This window comes from Daphnia magna, linkage group LG9 (assembly GCF_020631705.1).
Source record: "Daphnia magna isolate NIES linkage group LG9, ASM2063170v1.1, whole genome shotgun sequence".
In the NCBI taxonomy this organism is placed as follows: domain Eukaryota; kingdom Metazoa; phylum Arthropoda; class Branchiopoda; order Diplostraca; family Daphniidae; genus Daphnia; species Daphnia magna.
The window spans coordinates 6,324,397-6,341,361 of NC_059190.1; the positions used below are offsets into that span (position 1 = coordinate 6,324,397).

Here is a 16,965-nt window from a genome sequence, read left to right on the forward strand (position 1 = left end):
GAAATTCTTGCACTTGCACGTATCTGTCACATAGCATTTTGCAAGGGTGCACCTTGTATAAAAAGAAAGAAATGACGGGGCATGATAGGGGATTTCAGTTTTTATTCAAGTGGTCTTGCATAATTGACGGGCGCTTTGAGGCATAAAACTGGTTAATAACAATGCTCGATCATATGAAAAAGATTATTATTCATGTAAAATCTGGCTGTCTGGATGATTTGTTGTTCGATTTTCTCAAGTCCGCAAAGTGCCTCGACTGTCCATCGCAGTTCGTTGTACCATTAAATCCCGAGCACTCCACGTCAGAAATCAGTGTTGCAAAAATGCATCATTTGTTCATAACATGACACTGTCAAGTCGCGATCATTTATGTAGTTACATCACTCCTGGTATACAAAATGTGAATCATTCAAAAACATTTATTGATTTGTTTTCTCTTTTTGGTCTGGTTCCAACGTCAGCTTGTTGAAATCGTAAGCCCACGGCACCGTTCGGTAGCCTATACAGTCTTTGACTTCGTCAGCAAAGTGCGTAAATCACTGTACGAATGTCATGTATAAATAACACTGCAGCCCCGTGTTACTCGCATGTTGTATTTATGCCTACAAGCCATCAATCTAAAAGTCACTCGACGATTCTAACATTGCATTTGAAATCGTTCCTGTTAAAAATTCCTGCCTTTTTACTTTGTCATCAAATATGTCTGTGTTTTATGAGAAAATAGAAATCATGTAAAGAATTTCCAGTTAATAATTGGAATGCAATGGAGAAAAAAAGTAAAATCATTTTTGCATAGCCTATAATAATGAGCTTTTCTATTCCAGGCATAGGCTACGTACATTTTTATATTTCTTGGTGAAGTAGAGCTCAGAACACAAATGTGTTAGGCTTACTGGATACTAGTTTCCATACTTTCCAACCTCTTTGGTTGGTGGAAAGTGGTTTCAGCTACAGCAGGGTTAGCGAGGGATAGTTCAGCATCGTGCAATTTGGACAAATTTTGAACGCCTCCTCGCACTCAGTAAAAATGTTGATTGCTTTCATCCTGGAGGTAAATGGATGTTTATAATTTCGTTCAGATTTCATTTTGAGGAATTACGTTTTCTACTTCTCTCATATTGTTTTCAGTTGGCATAGCTATTTGACACAACGAATGCACCGAAATATTTCGTTGTATTATTCGACTCCTGTTTATTTTAGTTGTTTGTGAGTTTATGATTTTGGGTTAGCCAATCGCTAACAGTTTCATACGGAAACGGCATTGAACTTATCACTGAGATATGGTACACAATTGTTGTTGAAGAACGGAAACTTTAATCACCGTCGTTAACGAAAAAATTGTTTTACTTTATAGACCATGCAATCTGGGCTCTTCCTTATGATAAGCATTCATCCTATTGAGATTCCGTTGTAAAGACTAAGACAGCAATAATGCCAAATTGATTTTAGGAAAGGTCTATTGCCAACCGAATTTCGAAGGGTAATAGCATTATTGTTCACTAATTTGCCACAAAGGCAAAACTGTTTCCTAAATGCAACTGCTGTTTGATGCTAAATTTTTACGTACGAGACTTTTTAGTTAGCCATTCTTCCGCATGAAGCCATCTCGTGATAACGCGAAGCGTACCAAAACTTCAAATCAGGGTTCATTGCTTCCTGTTCCTAATTCGCAAGAAGAGAAAAGTGACCAAACAGATTCGCATTTGTCATCGTTTTTTCTCTCTATAAACAACAGTTTGCTTGCGCTGAGCAACGCAAAAATGAAATTCTAGAATAGTCTAAAGATTTTTAAATATACACAACCATGTTTTAACTGTTTATTTTACAAAACCTATGACTAAAGAAGGTTGGCCTACGAACCCTTTACACGTCGATCACTTCTTCGATCGTTTGCCTTCACCTTTCTTGGGTTTTCCTTTACCTCGCAATTCACGAAGACGTCTACGTAGAAAGAAGTTTTTTTAAAAATTTTATAGCTGTAACAGTTATGGATATATTACGTGATTTCTTCTTTGAAGTCCTGATGCTCATCTCTAAAAAGATAATTAACTATATTTAGCAAGCATTAAAAAAGGATATGTGATTATAAATAACAAGAAAAATAGATTGTTGTGGACAAAAGTTAAAAAGGAGGTACTAACACCAGGCATTACATTGAAAAATTCAAAATCTGGTGAAGAATTTCTCCTTTTAAATGTTACACACTCAACAGTTGGATGGTATCTGTTGCTTTTCTTAGTTTCTTCATCTTCCATGTTAAATACTATCACACTAATAGGCATCTTGTATTATTTGAAGTATTACCTGAATAAACCATAATTCCGTAGATTTCTCATCAAAACATGGATCTCAACATGGCGGGGGTAGTAGTTCTTTATGTCTGGTCGTTGTTCAGTGGGTTGAGAACTAAACATATCAACAACCTATGAAGCAATAAAATCTTTACCGGCTTCAGTATATTAAACATGTATGAATTTGAATGCTACATGCCTTCAACGATTTTGCAGATGTTGGTCTAGCCACTTCACCAAATATTCTTGAGCTTAGTTGTTCGATCCGCTTAGCATATGGTGTTGCAGTTTGTACTAATTTTATATAGTTGTAGAATTTTGAAGCCATCTTAATGGACACTAATGTTGTCAATTAAAGATAATTCGGACCAAATCAGAAGGACATCTTAGCCGGCGAAAACCACGAGCAAATTGTGTTACATTTGTTTATGAACTAGCCAAGGCCTACTTAATGCTTAAGGCCTGTAAACTCGATACCTCCTATGGTGGTGACGCGTTACCTGGCAACAACTTATCAGGGGAGAAACAAGGGTTACGACGACACCATCTGGCGCTCGCTACTGCTTCGAAAACCTAAATACAACTATACAAGATTAAGCAAAAACAGAGTTTCCTTGTATTTTTTTATTAAGAGTATCTTAGAATCCTTAACTTTTAGTTAAAGAATTCCAGTAAGTGTAGAAAATCACCTCTTTGAAAAAGATTTGTGTCCACTAAGTAATATTTGCATCATTACATTTCACCATTTCAATCAAATTTGCATCGGTATTGGGATGGTGGGTCAATCCACGCGAAATCGACCAATGCCGTGCGCGACCAAATCACAGATTTGCATGAAAATTTAACCACCTACTGGTAAAGACGTCATGATTTTGTGGTGTAATTTTTTTTTTCAAACAATACAAAAAAAGATATCGAATTTTAAACTTTTTCGTCTTTTTTCTTGCGCGTTTTGCGCGTTTTCCTTTTTTTAAATTAAGTCTTTTTAAATAGTAATGAAAACATTTAAAAACTTAGCAAATAAACGTTATTTATTGATATTGACAAAGTTCATTTTTGAAATATAAAAAAAAATTTAATTAACCTACGTTTTTAACCATTGATCAGTGCCCAATGTGTCCTCCAGGAAAATTGATATAGCTTAAAACGGCTTTTGAATTTTTATAATTAGATTTTACGAACAGCAAATTAACATGTTTTTAAATGTTTTCATTACTACTTAAAAAGACTTAATTTTAAAAAAGGAAAACGCGCAAAACGCGTAAAGAAACAGACGAAAAAGTTTAAAATTCGATATCTTTTTTTGTATTGTTTGAAAAAAAAAATACCACCCCAAAATCATGACGTCTTTACCAGTAGGTGGTTAAATTTTCATGCAAATCTGTGATTTGTTCGCGCACGGCATTGGTCGATTTCGCGTGGATCGACCCCCACGCCCCTACACACTCGCTCATCGATTAAGAACACGAGCTTTCCCCCCATAATCGCTGTGTTAAAACCGCGTTTTTCACCAAGGAAAATAAAATATTTTGAACTGCGTGAAATTATTTTTTTTGCACCAAACAATTCGGTGTTCTTTATTTAATAGCATAATTTTTTTATTTTATTAAAAATATTTTTATTTGGAATCCTTTCCTATCCCTTGAAGAATTCGTCTTGGCCATCCATGGTCAACAGTTTTGAGTAGCGATCGGCCCCGATTAGCCATAATCGGGTTAACCACAACGCCCATCCCGGGAAAAATCAATCGGAACTGAATCGGGGTGCAACTTCGTCAGCCGGGTCGGGGCGCGGAAAAAATCGAGGTTAACCCGCTTGCCCTGACGCCATTTGCCAAAATGGCGACTGAATTCAAACTACGAATTTGGGTCGGTTTTTTATCGGGGAAACCGGGGCGAACTCCCCGATTTTCATCATAATAATCGATTTTGACTCGATCGATTATGTTTTTACGTCGATCGATTGATTCAAATCGGGGTTGCATCCCCGATTAGGCACCACGATACAACCCAGATTGATATCAGGGTAAAAAATTTTAGCAAATTCGTTCAAGAAGAGACTTTACTTTTTATGTTCCCTTACTTTGAAGTTTTCTAACCAAGATCTCAGGACATTAGTGGTGTAACCATAATCTATAAACTGGTGGTCGAAGAACTGTCGTCTGCTAGGGCTGTTTTGCTCGTCTCGTTTGCTAAACCTTGAGAAAATTTTAGGGCATCCGCTAGGGCCGCTGACTACCCGGGTTAGTCATCATTTTGCCGCGTAAACCATGGAGAGGGACGGCTGAATGGTCTCAGTTCGTAGTTTAATCATAGAAAAAATCAGTTTTAAGCTAAAATAATTACAAATTAATTCATGTTGTTTATCTATTTTTCAATATCCCATGCAATCAGCTCTAGTTTATTTGTTTTCATTCTATGTAAGTGACACTATGAGCATGATATGCGAATCCCCAAGTCTTATGCAGTGCTATTTTCTCTTAATCTAATATTTTAACATTCCCTTACAATAGGACAAAGAAGATGCCGAACTGTTGTTATGTCCCCGGATGTAAATCTGGTTTCCCAGATTACCCAAAATATCTTGGTAAATTTACCATATTTAGTGCACCTAAGGATGGAAAGTTATTGAAGCGTTGGAATGAATTCATCCCCAGGAAGGGAACTTTGAAACCTTCTTCTAAAGTATGTTCATATCATTTTGCAAGTGACGATGTTTTAAACAAACAACGCCTTCATAATAGACTCCTTTGCTAGATCATCGATGCAGTTGCGAAAGATGGGATGGGGGGGTGTTCCCAAAAATTGTTGTTCTGAACACAACCAACAAACGGTCCCTTTCTTGATTTTTTAATACGTAGAAATAAGGTATCACATCGAAGCTAAGCGGTACAAAAAACATCATTCAGCAGTTGAAAACAAAGCATCAAAAGTTACATACATTGTCATTGATGGTAGTTTAAATAAAAAGCCGGAGACGGATAATGAGATAAATGATAAAGCGTTGAATTATATTTTATTATTATAATATATTAGGTTATTCTTCCTTAAGTCGTATTCCGTATATCTCGTTTGCTTTAAATAAAATAAAAACCCTAAAAGTAAGGAGATTTTGTAATAAAGGCTATGCCTTATGCGGTAAAATCGGCAAAATGATGACTAACCCGGGTAGTCAGCGCCCCTAGCGGATGCCCCAAAATTTTATCAAGTTTTAGCAGACGCCAAAGCAACCAGACGACAGTTCTTCGACCTTTAGTTTATAGATCATGGTGTAATTAAGAAGTTTTTTTATGTTGTAACTCGACGACTACGTCAATAGACTGTTTTCCACATATATTTTCTTGTTGCTTTCTCAAAACTTAAAGTAGTGCCAAAACATTCATAATTTGCTTTCTTTTTCTCAAAATCGATTTTTTAAAATTCTTACTGTACTGAAATTAGTCTAGTTCCACAAAATGGCGACCGCGACTAAAAAGCAACAGGTGCAGGCCTTAGCCATCTTAACAACAGAGGCTTTGGAAAGGGAATTACACAGGAATTTGAAAGTTATGAAGATGCATACAGAGACAATTTGTTGGATAATGCTGAAGTAGCCTGCGAACTCGCGCGGGATAGAATGAAGAGACTAATAAAGCAGTATGAAGTAATCATACCGCAATCGGCGCCCAGAATCAAACAACATATATCGACAAACACGACGGTTCTGTAGATTGTCATCATAAAATGGTTATCGATTGGAGAAAAAGAAAGCTTTGGAAAGGGAATTACACATGAATTTGAAAAGTTATGAAGAGGCATGCAGAGACAATTTGTTGGATAATGCTGAAGTAGCCAACGAACTCACGCGGGATAGAACGAAGAGACTAATAAAGCAGTATGAAGTAATCATACTGCAACTTGACGCCGAGAATCAAACAACATATATCGACAAACACGAAGATTCTCTAGATCGTCATCATCAAATGGTTATCGATTGGAGAAATAGAAGACCAACTGTACGTCGGCAAATAGAAGATGATCCCGCTAATCAATCGGATGATGAAGAAGAGAACAATTCGACGACATCAAGGGATGCTGCACAGGCAGCAACAGGAGTCGCGCAAGTGACAACGCAAGCAGTCAACACGATTGCATTGAAACCACAGCAAAACATCATGAGCATTGCTCACTTGCTGCCGAGAATTGAATTTGCTAAATTCGAAGTGGATTCACACAAATGGAAGGATTGGTGGGCGATTTTTCGAACGCTTATCCCCGATAATCCTTCACTACGACCCATCGAAAATTTCAGCCGGTTAAAAAGGCACATTGTAAGCTATTAATATTTTAGCTTACATTTTCATTGTCTTTTCTTGTGAAGTCTATTTTCAGTAGCCCAAAAAATTGGGGAACAACTCTAGAAGGAACTGAATTGTGAACGGTGTCTAGTCTATTTTCTATAGAACCAAAAGTTTTTATACGGGGTTCGTGAAGGTTGAGCAACAAGAAAATCTAGTTGAAACGTTTGAAGGGTAAGTCAGTCTGTAAGGCGTCAAAGGAAGAAATTACGTAGAAAACATGGTTGTATAAAAAAATATTGTTACGTAAGAATAAAGGGTAGGAAATAAATAAGGAAAAGAATAAAGAATAAATTTTTTTGGTTCTTTACAAGGGTGCGTTTTATCGCCATCTTTTTAGCTCAACCCAAAACTAAATTGAAAACAATCAGTATTTTTTCGTTAACCAATTCGTCACGGTCACGGTTGAGCTCGATTTCCGTTTTATGGTTAACAAAAAGTTCAACCAAGGTTGTGCTCGACCAAATTTTGCGAGCTCAATCACAAAAGTTCAACCACAGTCTATACTGTGGTTGAACTTAATTCAAGTTGGTTGACCCTCCCACCAGAGTCATAGAACCCTTGTTCATCCACTCCGAGAGAAACCGCTTCTCTTAGTTTTCTGCACTGTAAAGAGGACCAAATTCGCTGATCGATAATTCGATAGGCTAACTATCGATTTTAAACTTTACTGTAAAGTAAGGAGCTATGTTCGATTTTGAAAGCAAAGCAATGCACCGGTTTCATGAAGCTCTAAAAAGAATTCGACTTTAAAAAATAACTTGTTCAAACTTTTACAGTGTCGTCGAATCAACAAAGCTACCTGGTATAATAGACCGCAGCAACTCCTCCCAGCAACAGCAGCCCCACCCAGCAAGATGGTCGTCACGAATGCAACCTTCACTGGAGATAATAGTTTATGATAAAAGTAAAAGTTATTGTAAACCCCTCCCTTCTTAACCTTCAATCTTTTGGTATATAAGTGCATGGTTGTATCATCTTAAGTAGAGTTAGTATACTGGCAAATACACAGTCTAGAAACTATTACATTTGGAGGTCCCAACGAGACTGTCAAGTTTACCAACGAGACTCTGGAAGAAAAGTTTCTGATTTGCGCTTCATTCGCCAGCTGCAAGTGTTTTACGCTTCTATCACCAAGTCTTCAAGCAACCGACATCGGAACACCATCGAGGTAAGCGAATGCCGTTTGATTCACCTGTACAAAAGACTGCTCTTAACGAGAACAAACTACTACCTTTATACCCCGTACTACAAGAATCTGATTTAACCGACCAAGACCCAAACCTAAGTCACCATCGAGAACAATTTTTGGACCATTGGAAGACCTTAATAGACTTAGAATTTAAGCAAGACTTAGAAAGAAGTAAATCATACCAGACAATCTCAACAACTGAAAATATCCAACAGTTACAAACACAGAAACAAGAAGCAAGTCAGGCGACGTAAAATTCGCTGCATTTTTACACTTATTACCTTCTAGAACAAACTTTAAAAGTAACAGATGGTGTAACGGCAGAAACCATTGCAAATGCTACTAAAACACTCAAAGACGATATAGTCGTACAAGGTGGGAACACCAGAAAACTCGATAGTTTACTCCAACAGCTACACACATTGCACGGAAAAGAAAAAGAATTTTTGTTCGGTAACATCAGTGTATTGCAGAACGAGTCAGTAATTGCACTAATTGAAGATAAAAAGCAGATATCTACGCTAAAATTTGAACTTTCAAACGCGCAAAAACAATTGGAGAGTAACAAAGAGAAGGCAAAAAGTTCCAAATACACTTTAAGCAGTTCGTTAGAGCAACTTCAAGAAAACAACGAGGTTCTGAAAAACTCCCTTGAAAAAGCCAATTCCCGAATCGCCGACCTAGAACAAAACCTTGAAGCCACCTTAGCAACCGAGAGCCAATTGCAGAATCTTCTCAAAAGAAAAGAGGAAAACAACGCAGCTGTCGAGACCGAAGGGCAAGAAATAATTAACAAACTTGAAGGTGAGAAGACCAGACTGGTCCAGAAACTCAGCACTGCAGAAAACCAGATAAAACAAGTATCAGAAACAGCAGAGCAGCTCCAGAAAGAGATAAAAATTTTGGCAGACAGATTAAAAAAGGCTTCAACAGAGAAAATCAATTTAAAGAAAAACTTGCTAGATTTTACTTCGAAGAAAAAGAATCTTGAAAAAGACCTTCAAGAACTACAAGATCGGGTACGAGGACAAGAAAATCCAATAATATTTCTAGAAAACCGGGTAAAAGAATACAAAAAACTTCAAGTTAAATTAATCGAGACTGAAGACTCCAACGACTCAAGGCTAGACGAGGACGAACCAGGAGAAATAACCAAACTAGTGGGAGATATAAACGAACTGACCTTGCCGACAGACAGTAGAGACAAGTCACTCCACTACGAGCTAGAAATAGAACAAACAAACGATTTTGAACAAACAATAGAAAACCTCAAAACGCAAATAGAACACTTAAAAAAAACAATCATCTATTTGGAGCAAGAAAATCAACAGCTAAAAAAGAAGGTCGACATGGGCGGAACACACGACGACGAGGACACTTCGGAAAAAACGTTCGCGAATAGCTGCAAGAAAAATCCCAAGGATAGCGATATTCCAGCAACTGAGCAGGACGACGAAGACGCAAAGAAAGTGAACAGGTACTTCACTCAGCCAATAGTGAAGGCCCTAGGAGAGCTATTCTCCAGAGAAGACAAAAAGGCAAATCCAATCTTTAAAGGAAAAAGCACTGATAAACTAATATCAGAGTGGCTACGCGGCACTGAGCACGTAGCACGGAACAACGAATGGGACGACAATCAAAAGATACGTTTTTTCTCTGATCGATTGAAAGGCGAAGCCTTTGAATGGCATGAAAACTACGCTGAGGAGGAAGGCGATGATCTAAATTACCAGGATTGGAAAGAAGCACTAATAACAAGATTTCAAGACACCTACGACTTAGCTACGCTAGAAAAAACTTTCAAAATTAACTCAAAAACCGGAAAAAAACTGCAGAGCTTTCGTGTCAAGGTTAAATAATCTTTACGATACCATCGCTGGTAAAGAAGAAAGGGCTGACCATAACCAAACTATTATTGAAGGACAATTACTAAACAAAGTGAAAAAGATGAGGGATAACAGAAAAAGCAAAATCCTACTACAAGGATTACTACCAAAGTATAAAGCAGAACTTTTTCTACGAATGCCAGAAAACACAGAAGACTTCGACGCATTATGTAAACAACTTTTCATTTCTGAAAAAATTCTACACACAAAAGAAGCTACAGACGACAAGGAGATGTCAGCTGTTATAGCAGGGAAAACGCATCACGAAAAACAACAAGACGATAAAATCCAACTACTTGAGCAAAAATCACTTGAAAAAAATCACAAGTATCTGTAGGAAACTGCAGTAAAGTAACTAACAAAGGCTAAGCATTCGAGTATACGTTTGATTTCACTATTAGACCATTCAACACTAACGCTTGCATCAAGGCAAACACAACGATGCTTATTCTACAGGAAAGCGCCAACACCAGTTCAATTTGGTGCTTCCAGTACCCCCACTCATCTACCGCCTTCTGCACGAAACTCCTACTCCCCCACCAACGACCGACCGTCGTTGCCTGACGGATGACACTCCGTCTACCCACGATCCCTAGATCGTCACCCACGACCACCTGCCGCTTCCCGAAGAACCCCTCTTCGTCCTAACTCCCGATTTTTCAATCGTTACCGGCGGTCATCTACCGCCGAGGAAGCAGGGAATTGCCCCTTCCCTACCAACGACCGACCGTCGTTGCCTGACGGATGCCACTCCGTCTACCCACGATCCCTAGATCGTCACTTACGACCACCTGTCGCTTCCCGACGAACCCCTCTTCGTCCTAACTCCCGATTTTTCAATCGTTACCGGCGGTGATCTACCGCCTTGCAGCGCACCACTTTCCGCCTCTACACCCCCTTAATCACCACTAGGTCCCACCTACCTCCCGAGAAATTCTTATGGCCATCCCCGCGCTATCACACCCTAATCGCCCGTCACACGGCCGGTGCTGTGGCTTCGTACCCCAACAATTTAAGGCGCGTAGGCCTCCGTGCCACCATGTAGCACGGAGGAATAACGCTGAGACTCAAGTAGCGATTAAGATTGTATTCACTGTCGATGCGCTCACACACACACAGTACTAACAAACAGTTACAACTAGACTGGGGGCACAGCAAGGGACACACACAAGTATTTATGCACTAACGTAGACAGCAACTACCGGGAGAAATATCTACTGACAAGACTGCCGGACATCTCGGGTAGAGTTGCGGTCAATAGCCGATACAGAAGCGCCGGACGTGACAACTAGTCCATGGGGCCTCAATAACCGCGACAATATTGATGTCAGAAAAACAGGATAATCAGATAGGAACCATGTTTTCATGGTTCGACACATAAAAATTCTTATCCTATCTATTATCGGATTCATTATATTCATCGTATGCCTACGCATATTCATCATTTGTGACCCTTTCACAAGAATCATGGAAAAAATTTGTCAAACTAGAAGATTAAGACGATACGGAATCAATATGGAAGAAGCACACGAATTAACGTCAATGATCGCAAATTCAAACACTCAACCACCAGAAGAAATAATAGAACAACCATTCACTAGGATGACGGCTCCTACACCTCATACCATGGAAAGACCCACACAATCACGCCCAGCTCAACCAAGCGCACCGAAACAACGTAGTATTTACCCTATTATGGAAGAAAACTGGGAATCCGATCAAGCTCATAAATGCACAGGAAAACACACGACGTGCACTTACGTTGTGGGTTATGGAATGGTATGGGAAGACCTTTGCAGATGCTCAACGGAAACTGAATCTAAAAACAACTAACCTTTAAAAAAAATTATAAAAATAGCAACAAGCAATAACAAGCAAACACAAAAACGAACGAAGACAGGAAAACAAAGAACCGACGTAAAAGAGCGTCAAGAAAGAACTAAAGGAAGAAAAGAGAAGAAAAGCATACAAGAAAAAAAATTGATTGAAATCTGTCGTAGCATTCCAGTAAAAAGGAACGTAGACCATCATTTATTAACTAACACTCTTATTAGCCTAAAGGCAACGAATAACGGTACAGGAAACATATCTTGTATTTTGTGTCTCTAACCATATACACATAGCCCAGCAAACAAGGAAAACGGTGAAGGAAAGAAAATAGGTTAAGCTGGTGACAGGTAAAAACAAGTTTTCATCTAGCCATTGTCACGCCACATGCCGAAAAGAAGTAAGGAGAAGAAGAAAATCAGATGACAAAGAGGAAAATTGGAGGACCAATTTCTTCTTGCCTAAGGGGGGAAGGAATGTAATAGACCGCAGCAACTCCTCCCAGCAACAGCAGCCCACCCAGCAAGAAGGTCGTCACGAATGCAACCTTCCCTGAGGATAATAGTTTATGATAAAAGTAAAAGTTATTGTAAACCCCTCCCTTCTTAACCTTCAATCTTTTGGTATATAAGTGCATGGTTGTATCATCTTAAGTAGAGTTAGTTTACTGGCAAATACACAGTCTAGAAACTATTACACTGGGATAAGGAAAATGGAATTACTTATTTCATAGTACCGAAAAATTCCTTTGAAAAGTGGAAAGATATCGTCCCGAATTTGAAGAAAGGATTTCGTTTGTGCACTCGTCATTTCGATGAATCGGATATCATAAAAGAATTACAAATGGGAAGTATATTTCACGAATACTTACGATGGCAGCTGAAAAAGGTGCGTGTCCCAAACGATTTCTACTCGACAGTGATTATCCTGAAGAAACAAGACAGAGCCAGCAAAAAAAAATTCTTCTGGATAAAACATTATATGGAAATGGACAGAAAAACTCAACACCCATTACAAAATGGTCTTTTGGAATGGCAAACCGTAATAAGTTTCATTTATTTTGTTTTAATTTTGTCTTGCAAAATGTATTTGTACTTTATCTAGTTTTGAACAGAGACGAATCTGCTGCCGTTTGTCCTGCTGGGAAATACAAGGATTTAGCTCCTGTACAAATTGATCTTGATTTGGCACAAGTAAACAATGCCATTACGGCCAAGGAATGTGCTGCACCAACCAGTTGCGAGGTAGTTCCTCCAATTCCACTTGACACTGGTATGTGATATATATTTGAACATTTATTATTCACGTCTCTAACATTAAATTTTGTTTTTAGATTTGAGTAGGCTCACAGGCAAATCTGCTGCTGTGTTGTCCGGCTGAGAAGTACGAGGATTTAGATCCTGTACAAATGGATCTTGATGTTGCTCAAGTAAACACCCAGATAGGAATTGTTGTCTCATAGTGGCTCCAAAGCCGTACCAATGGCACCGCTGGGACCAGTTCATCCCAATGGATGAACCAAGGGATTGGATGACCCAATCCAATCCCTTGAAAAAAGAAGTACTTCCGTTTTTCCGCTATATTTCGTTTGTCCCCCGTCGATGTCCCCAGCCCGTCCCATTTCTTTTCTTTTGGCTCTCTATCAACACTTAGAAAAATTCGTTATTATCATGTCTTTGTTCAGCGCGGGGAAATTTGCTCACTCCCTTTTACGACAGAGTTAACGTTTCGCTCACTAGATGGCTAGTACAATAAATGTTGTAAGCAGTTTCTATTATTTTGTAAAATAATTTTTTATTTGCTTATTTTTATTATTCTTCTTGCTGTAGATTTCTTATTTTTTATTGGTAATTTATGGAAAAAATATTTTTACTTGGCTGTTCACAAACAGTGCTTGGCAACGTTTACGCTCATTCTTGACTTGGATTGTAGCGTCTGTTTTCTGCCTCATGCGAAAAGCTGGAAAAGAGTATCTCTGTTTCTTACTTCAGTTAATGGATATTTTTACTCAACAAGGTATTATTTTTACTATTTTTCCATGATTCTAGGGCTCTATTTGTTGAATGAGCTTATAACGTTCTTTTAGAAACATCCAACGCCGATTGTGTTATTGTAGTTGAGTCACGAGCAAGTCAACCAATGCGTTCTACAATTTTAACGCTAGAATGCTGACAGATATTTATAAATTCTGAGTTGTTTGCTTTGACGTATTACAACTTACATTTACGACATAATACGACGTAATACGGCATTAAATTTACTTTTGGTCTTATTAATTTACATTTTTCTGTGTGATTTGTTATCGATAGGAAAGATACCGATACTGACGCATCGTTTGGATCTTCAAAGAGTCATCAGTGTTGACAATAATGTTGGCAAGTGTTTCGTCAAGACATAAACGAAGACGCATTCAGAAAAAATTAGTTACTGATAGTGCGTTTTATGAGGAAGATGCCGAAAAACATTCATCTGCTACTGAAAGTGTCACAGGTGCGAGTGAATGAAACAGTGGTCAAAGTGATTCATTCCCTAACAATCTATTTCAAGATGATTTCATTGCAGAAGTTGTCGAAGTAGTAATGCACTGATTAAATTATCTATTTTGAGTTTCATATTGTACCTGATAAGTTAAACTTTTTTGAATTTCATATTGTACCTAAAGAAATAAAATAAATTTGAGTTTTTTGAGATAAATTACTGAGTCTCTTTATTTAATGGAAAATAGCGAGATTGCCGCAAATTCATAAATATATGCAGCAGAAAAATTGAGAACGAATGAGGATACTATTCGTATACAAGACGTTCATTATTCATCTCACTTGTTCCATTGACATCCCAATTCCGTCCAAATGACGTCCAAGGTTTATCCAATGGGACAAGATTCGTACGAATATGGGATCTCGGCGAAGCGAACATTACCCATACGTAAAAGACGTCCAGGGAATGTAAACTTGGAAATCTGGTATGTTCCAAGTACATCTCAGACTTCTCAAAGTGACGTGTTTGGGACGTCTCTGGGACGGCACTGTGTTATCTGGGCAATGCCATTACGGCCAAGGAATTTGCTACACCAACCAGTTGCGAGGCATTTACTCCAGTTCCAGTCGGCATCGGTACTTGCTTCTATTTGTACATTTATTATTCACGTCTCTAACATTAAATTTTGTTTTTAGATTTGATTTGGCAGGCATTTATCAAATTACCATCGTCGTCATGGATCTGGTCTTTTAGTAGTGAAATGACTTGTCCCACATAACACAAGGCAGTCCGTCGGATGTCCGACAGATGTCGTGGTCGGATGTTGAGTACATCTTTTTGATATCCTCCGGACAGCCCGATATCCGATTTGGATGTCCTATGGATGTATTTTTTTTTTGGTTTTGACCGCCCTCAACAGCGCCGTCGGACATTCTAAGGATATCCGAACGTGCTTTCATTTGGCTATAAATATGACATGTATTGGACATCTAATCTTGAAAAAATATTAGGTTAAACCAGGATTCGAACTCGGGTCTCCCGCTAATACCGCATCACAGTCGAACATTATTCCACTGTGCCAATCTATTGATGTATTATATATCATTTTCGGACAATACAATCGAATTGTTGTAAAACACTTGAGCTTTTTCGATAACAAATCACATACAGGATTTTTAAGAAGTCAAGATGATGTCGAACTTAGGTTAAACCAGAGATGTATAAATTGAAATTAAACAATTTATGCTAAATATTTTTTGAATTTTTAATTTCAGCATGATATATTAAGTTTAAAGTAGTTTTTTATTATTTGAAATTATAATCCTATCATAAGTATACTTGCTTTGAATATTATTAGATGCCGAATAATATTTATTTTCTGTGATTTAATTTCCAATGGCTTGGTTCCCGTAAGCTAAACGGAAAACTTGTGCAAACAAACTCACGACTTACATATATTTTATTCATTTTTGTAATAAATTTAAAAATAAACCATCCGGCAAAAGAGTTGGCTAACGTCCGAAGTTGCCAGTTCGATTAATAGTGAAAAAAAAATTGGACACAAACTAGTAACAGTTTTTGCATGGCGGCTTACGGAGTTTCGCCCGTTGTAGTTTTAGTTTTAATTTTTTCCATTGAATTTATCTTTCTTTCCATTCATAATTGGATCACGAAATTCCTTCGTTATCAGGTAATCTTGTAATTTTTATTTGACCTCGATATAGACTGTACTTTATTTATTATTAATTTTTTTGTAGACGTGTTTACTTTCTGTAGCAGACAAAAACTGGCGGGCTCCCTTATCAGCCCGCCAGTTTCCTCTACAACATCCATTTTTGTCTGCTGCAGACAGAAAATGCTAAACGAGGACGCGGAAGCGTTAAGGTTCCTTTTAGAAGACGAAAACGTCTCAGGAACGCTGCAGACTTACAAATGGAATAGACTACCATTTGGGCTAACATGTAGCCGGGTAATGCTCAGGACCGTCCTAAAGAAACACTTTGAGTCTTACGAAGGCGAACTAGCATGAAGCAGTCGCCAAATGTTACGCCATCTATATGTAGACGACTACTTGTCAAATTAACCTTAGAAGCGGCAAAGACCGTAATCAGTACAGTGCTCAAGCTTTTTGCAGACGCAAAAATGGAATTGAGAAAATGGGTAACAAACGACCCGCAGCTGCGTAGATATCTACAACTAAACAGTTTAACAGACGACTCATCCGGATCGTACTCGTGTCTTAGTTTAGACCCACAAAAGGTACTAGGAGGGAGGTGGAATACCAGCACGGATTTCTTTTATTTCAAGTCTGACGTAATCGTAGATGCAGCTGCAAAAGTGAAACTGCTAACAAAGATATCTTTTGCAGAAATCTCTACCAAGCTTTTCGATCCTCTTGGATTCATTGGACCACTAACACTGCAGTTTAAGCTACTCTTCCAAGAATTGTGGCAAGAAAAAATTTGATGGGACGACAATGTGAATTCACAAACGGAGAACAGATTCATCGAAAGCCTTGAGGGAATTTCTAAATCCGCTGGTCATGTAAGTAATTTTATGTTGTTATATTCTGTTTTCGCGATAATTACAACATTTTTCTATCCAGTCAAATACCAGAAGCCGGATTTTGTTCTCGAAGGATAGCAGTGAGTATGAATTATTTTTGTATAAAACAGAGAAAAAATTACTTCAACAGAATCACAGCAAATGTGACGCTTGTGGAGACGAACCCCTAGCTGACAGTTTGGATGAAAACTTCAAATTGCCTCGCTATTCAAAAAATCAACCAAAGAAGTAAACAAGTCAAAGCTTTACTATATTCAAATTCGAAATCTTTAATTGTTCTTAGAGAAGCTGACCAGTCGCTGTACGGTGGTTCCATTATTGCCTTAGATTCAGATCCTGAACACTATATAGATCTCATTGACCAAAAGTTTCCAAAGGTTTATTATAAAT

At 38.1% G+C, this 16,965-nt stretch overlaps 2 protein-coding genes and 2 long non-coding RNA genes across 5 annotated transcripts; 3 read left to right on the forward strand and 1 right to left on the reverse strand.

Annotated features, from left to right (window-relative positions):
- Window positions 1–238: 238 nt before the first annotated feature.
- Window positions 239–582, forward strand: LOC123475796. The gene is made up of 2 exons (XR_006651174.1): window positions 239–389; window positions 462–582. It is a non-coding gene; the product is annotated as an uncharacterized LOC123475796 (long non-coding RNA).
- An 857-nt stretch (window positions 583–1,439) lies between these two features.
- LOC123475795 (28S ribosomal protein S33, mitochondrial-like) lies at window positions 1,440–2,774 on the reverse strand. 2 transcript variants are annotated; one of them, XM_045178841.1, is made up of 5 exons: window positions 2,491–2,774; window positions 2,305–2,423; window positions 2,001–2,033; window positions 1,861–1,941; window positions 1,440–1,662 (listed from the first exon to the last, which is right to left on the reverse strand). In XM_045178841.1, exons 1-4 carry the CDS (start codon window positions 2,617–2,619, stop codon window positions 1,875–1,877), a joined length of 348 nt encoding a protein of 115 aa, XP_045034776.1. In that variant the 5' UTR covers window positions 2,620–2,774; the 3' UTR covers window positions 1,440–1,662; window positions 1,861–1,874. The 2 variants fall into 2 exon arrangements, with proteins under 2 accessions (XP_045034776.1, XP_045034775.1); XM_045178840.1 differs by lacking the exon at window positions 1,440–1,662 and having other exon boundaries at window positions 1,804–1,941; window positions 2,491–2,773.
- A 9,433-nt stretch (window positions 2,775–12,207) lies between these two features.
- Window positions 12,208–13,293, forward strand: LOC116925955. Its single transcript, XM_032932725.2, has 3 exons — window positions 12,208–12,573; window positions 12,637–12,804; window positions 12,866–13,293. The coding sequence occupies exons 1-3, from the start codon at window positions 12,405–12,407 to the stop codon at window positions 12,910–12,912; spliced, it is 384 nt and encodes a 127-aa protein (XP_032788616.2). The 5' UTR covers window positions 12,208–12,404; the 3' UTR covers window positions 12,913–13,293.
- A 148-nt stretch (window positions 13,294–13,441) lies between these two features.
- LOC123475882 lies at window positions 13,442–14,182 on the forward strand. Its single transcript, XR_006651428.1, has 3 exons — window positions 13,442–13,548; window positions 13,619–13,772; window positions 13,842–14,182. It is a non-coding gene; the product is annotated as an uncharacterized LOC123475882 (long non-coding RNA).
- Window positions 14,183–16,965: the final 2,783 nt, after the last annotated feature.

Excerpts from the sequence above, each read along its gene's own strand:
- LOC123475795 (XM_045178841.1), bottom strand. The coding sequence starts at position 2,619 with ATGGCTTCAAAATTCTACAACTATATAAAATTAGTACAAACTGCAACA. Across the intron at positions 2,424-2,490 it reads CATCTGCAAAATCGTTGAAG|GTTGTTGATATGTTTAGTTC; the intron begins GCATGTAGCATT and ends ATTGCTTCATAG. Across the intron at positions 2,034-2,304 it reads CGGAATTATGGTTTATTCAG|AGATGAGCATCAGGACTTCA; the intron begins GTAATACTTCAA and ends TTATCTTTTTAG.
- LOC116925955 (XM_032932725.2), top strand. The coding sequence starts at position 12,405 with ATGGCAGCTGAAAAAGGTGCGTGTCCCAAACGATTTCTACTCGACAGT. Across the intron at positions 12,574-12,636 it reads GTCTTTTGGAATGGCAAACC|TTTTGAACAGAGACGAATCT; the intron begins GTAATAAGTTTC and ends TACTTTATCTAG. Across the intron at positions 12,805-12,865 it reads TCCAATTCCACTTGACACTG|ATTTGAGTAGGCTCACAGGC; the intron begins GTATGTGATATA and ends TTTTGTTTTTAG.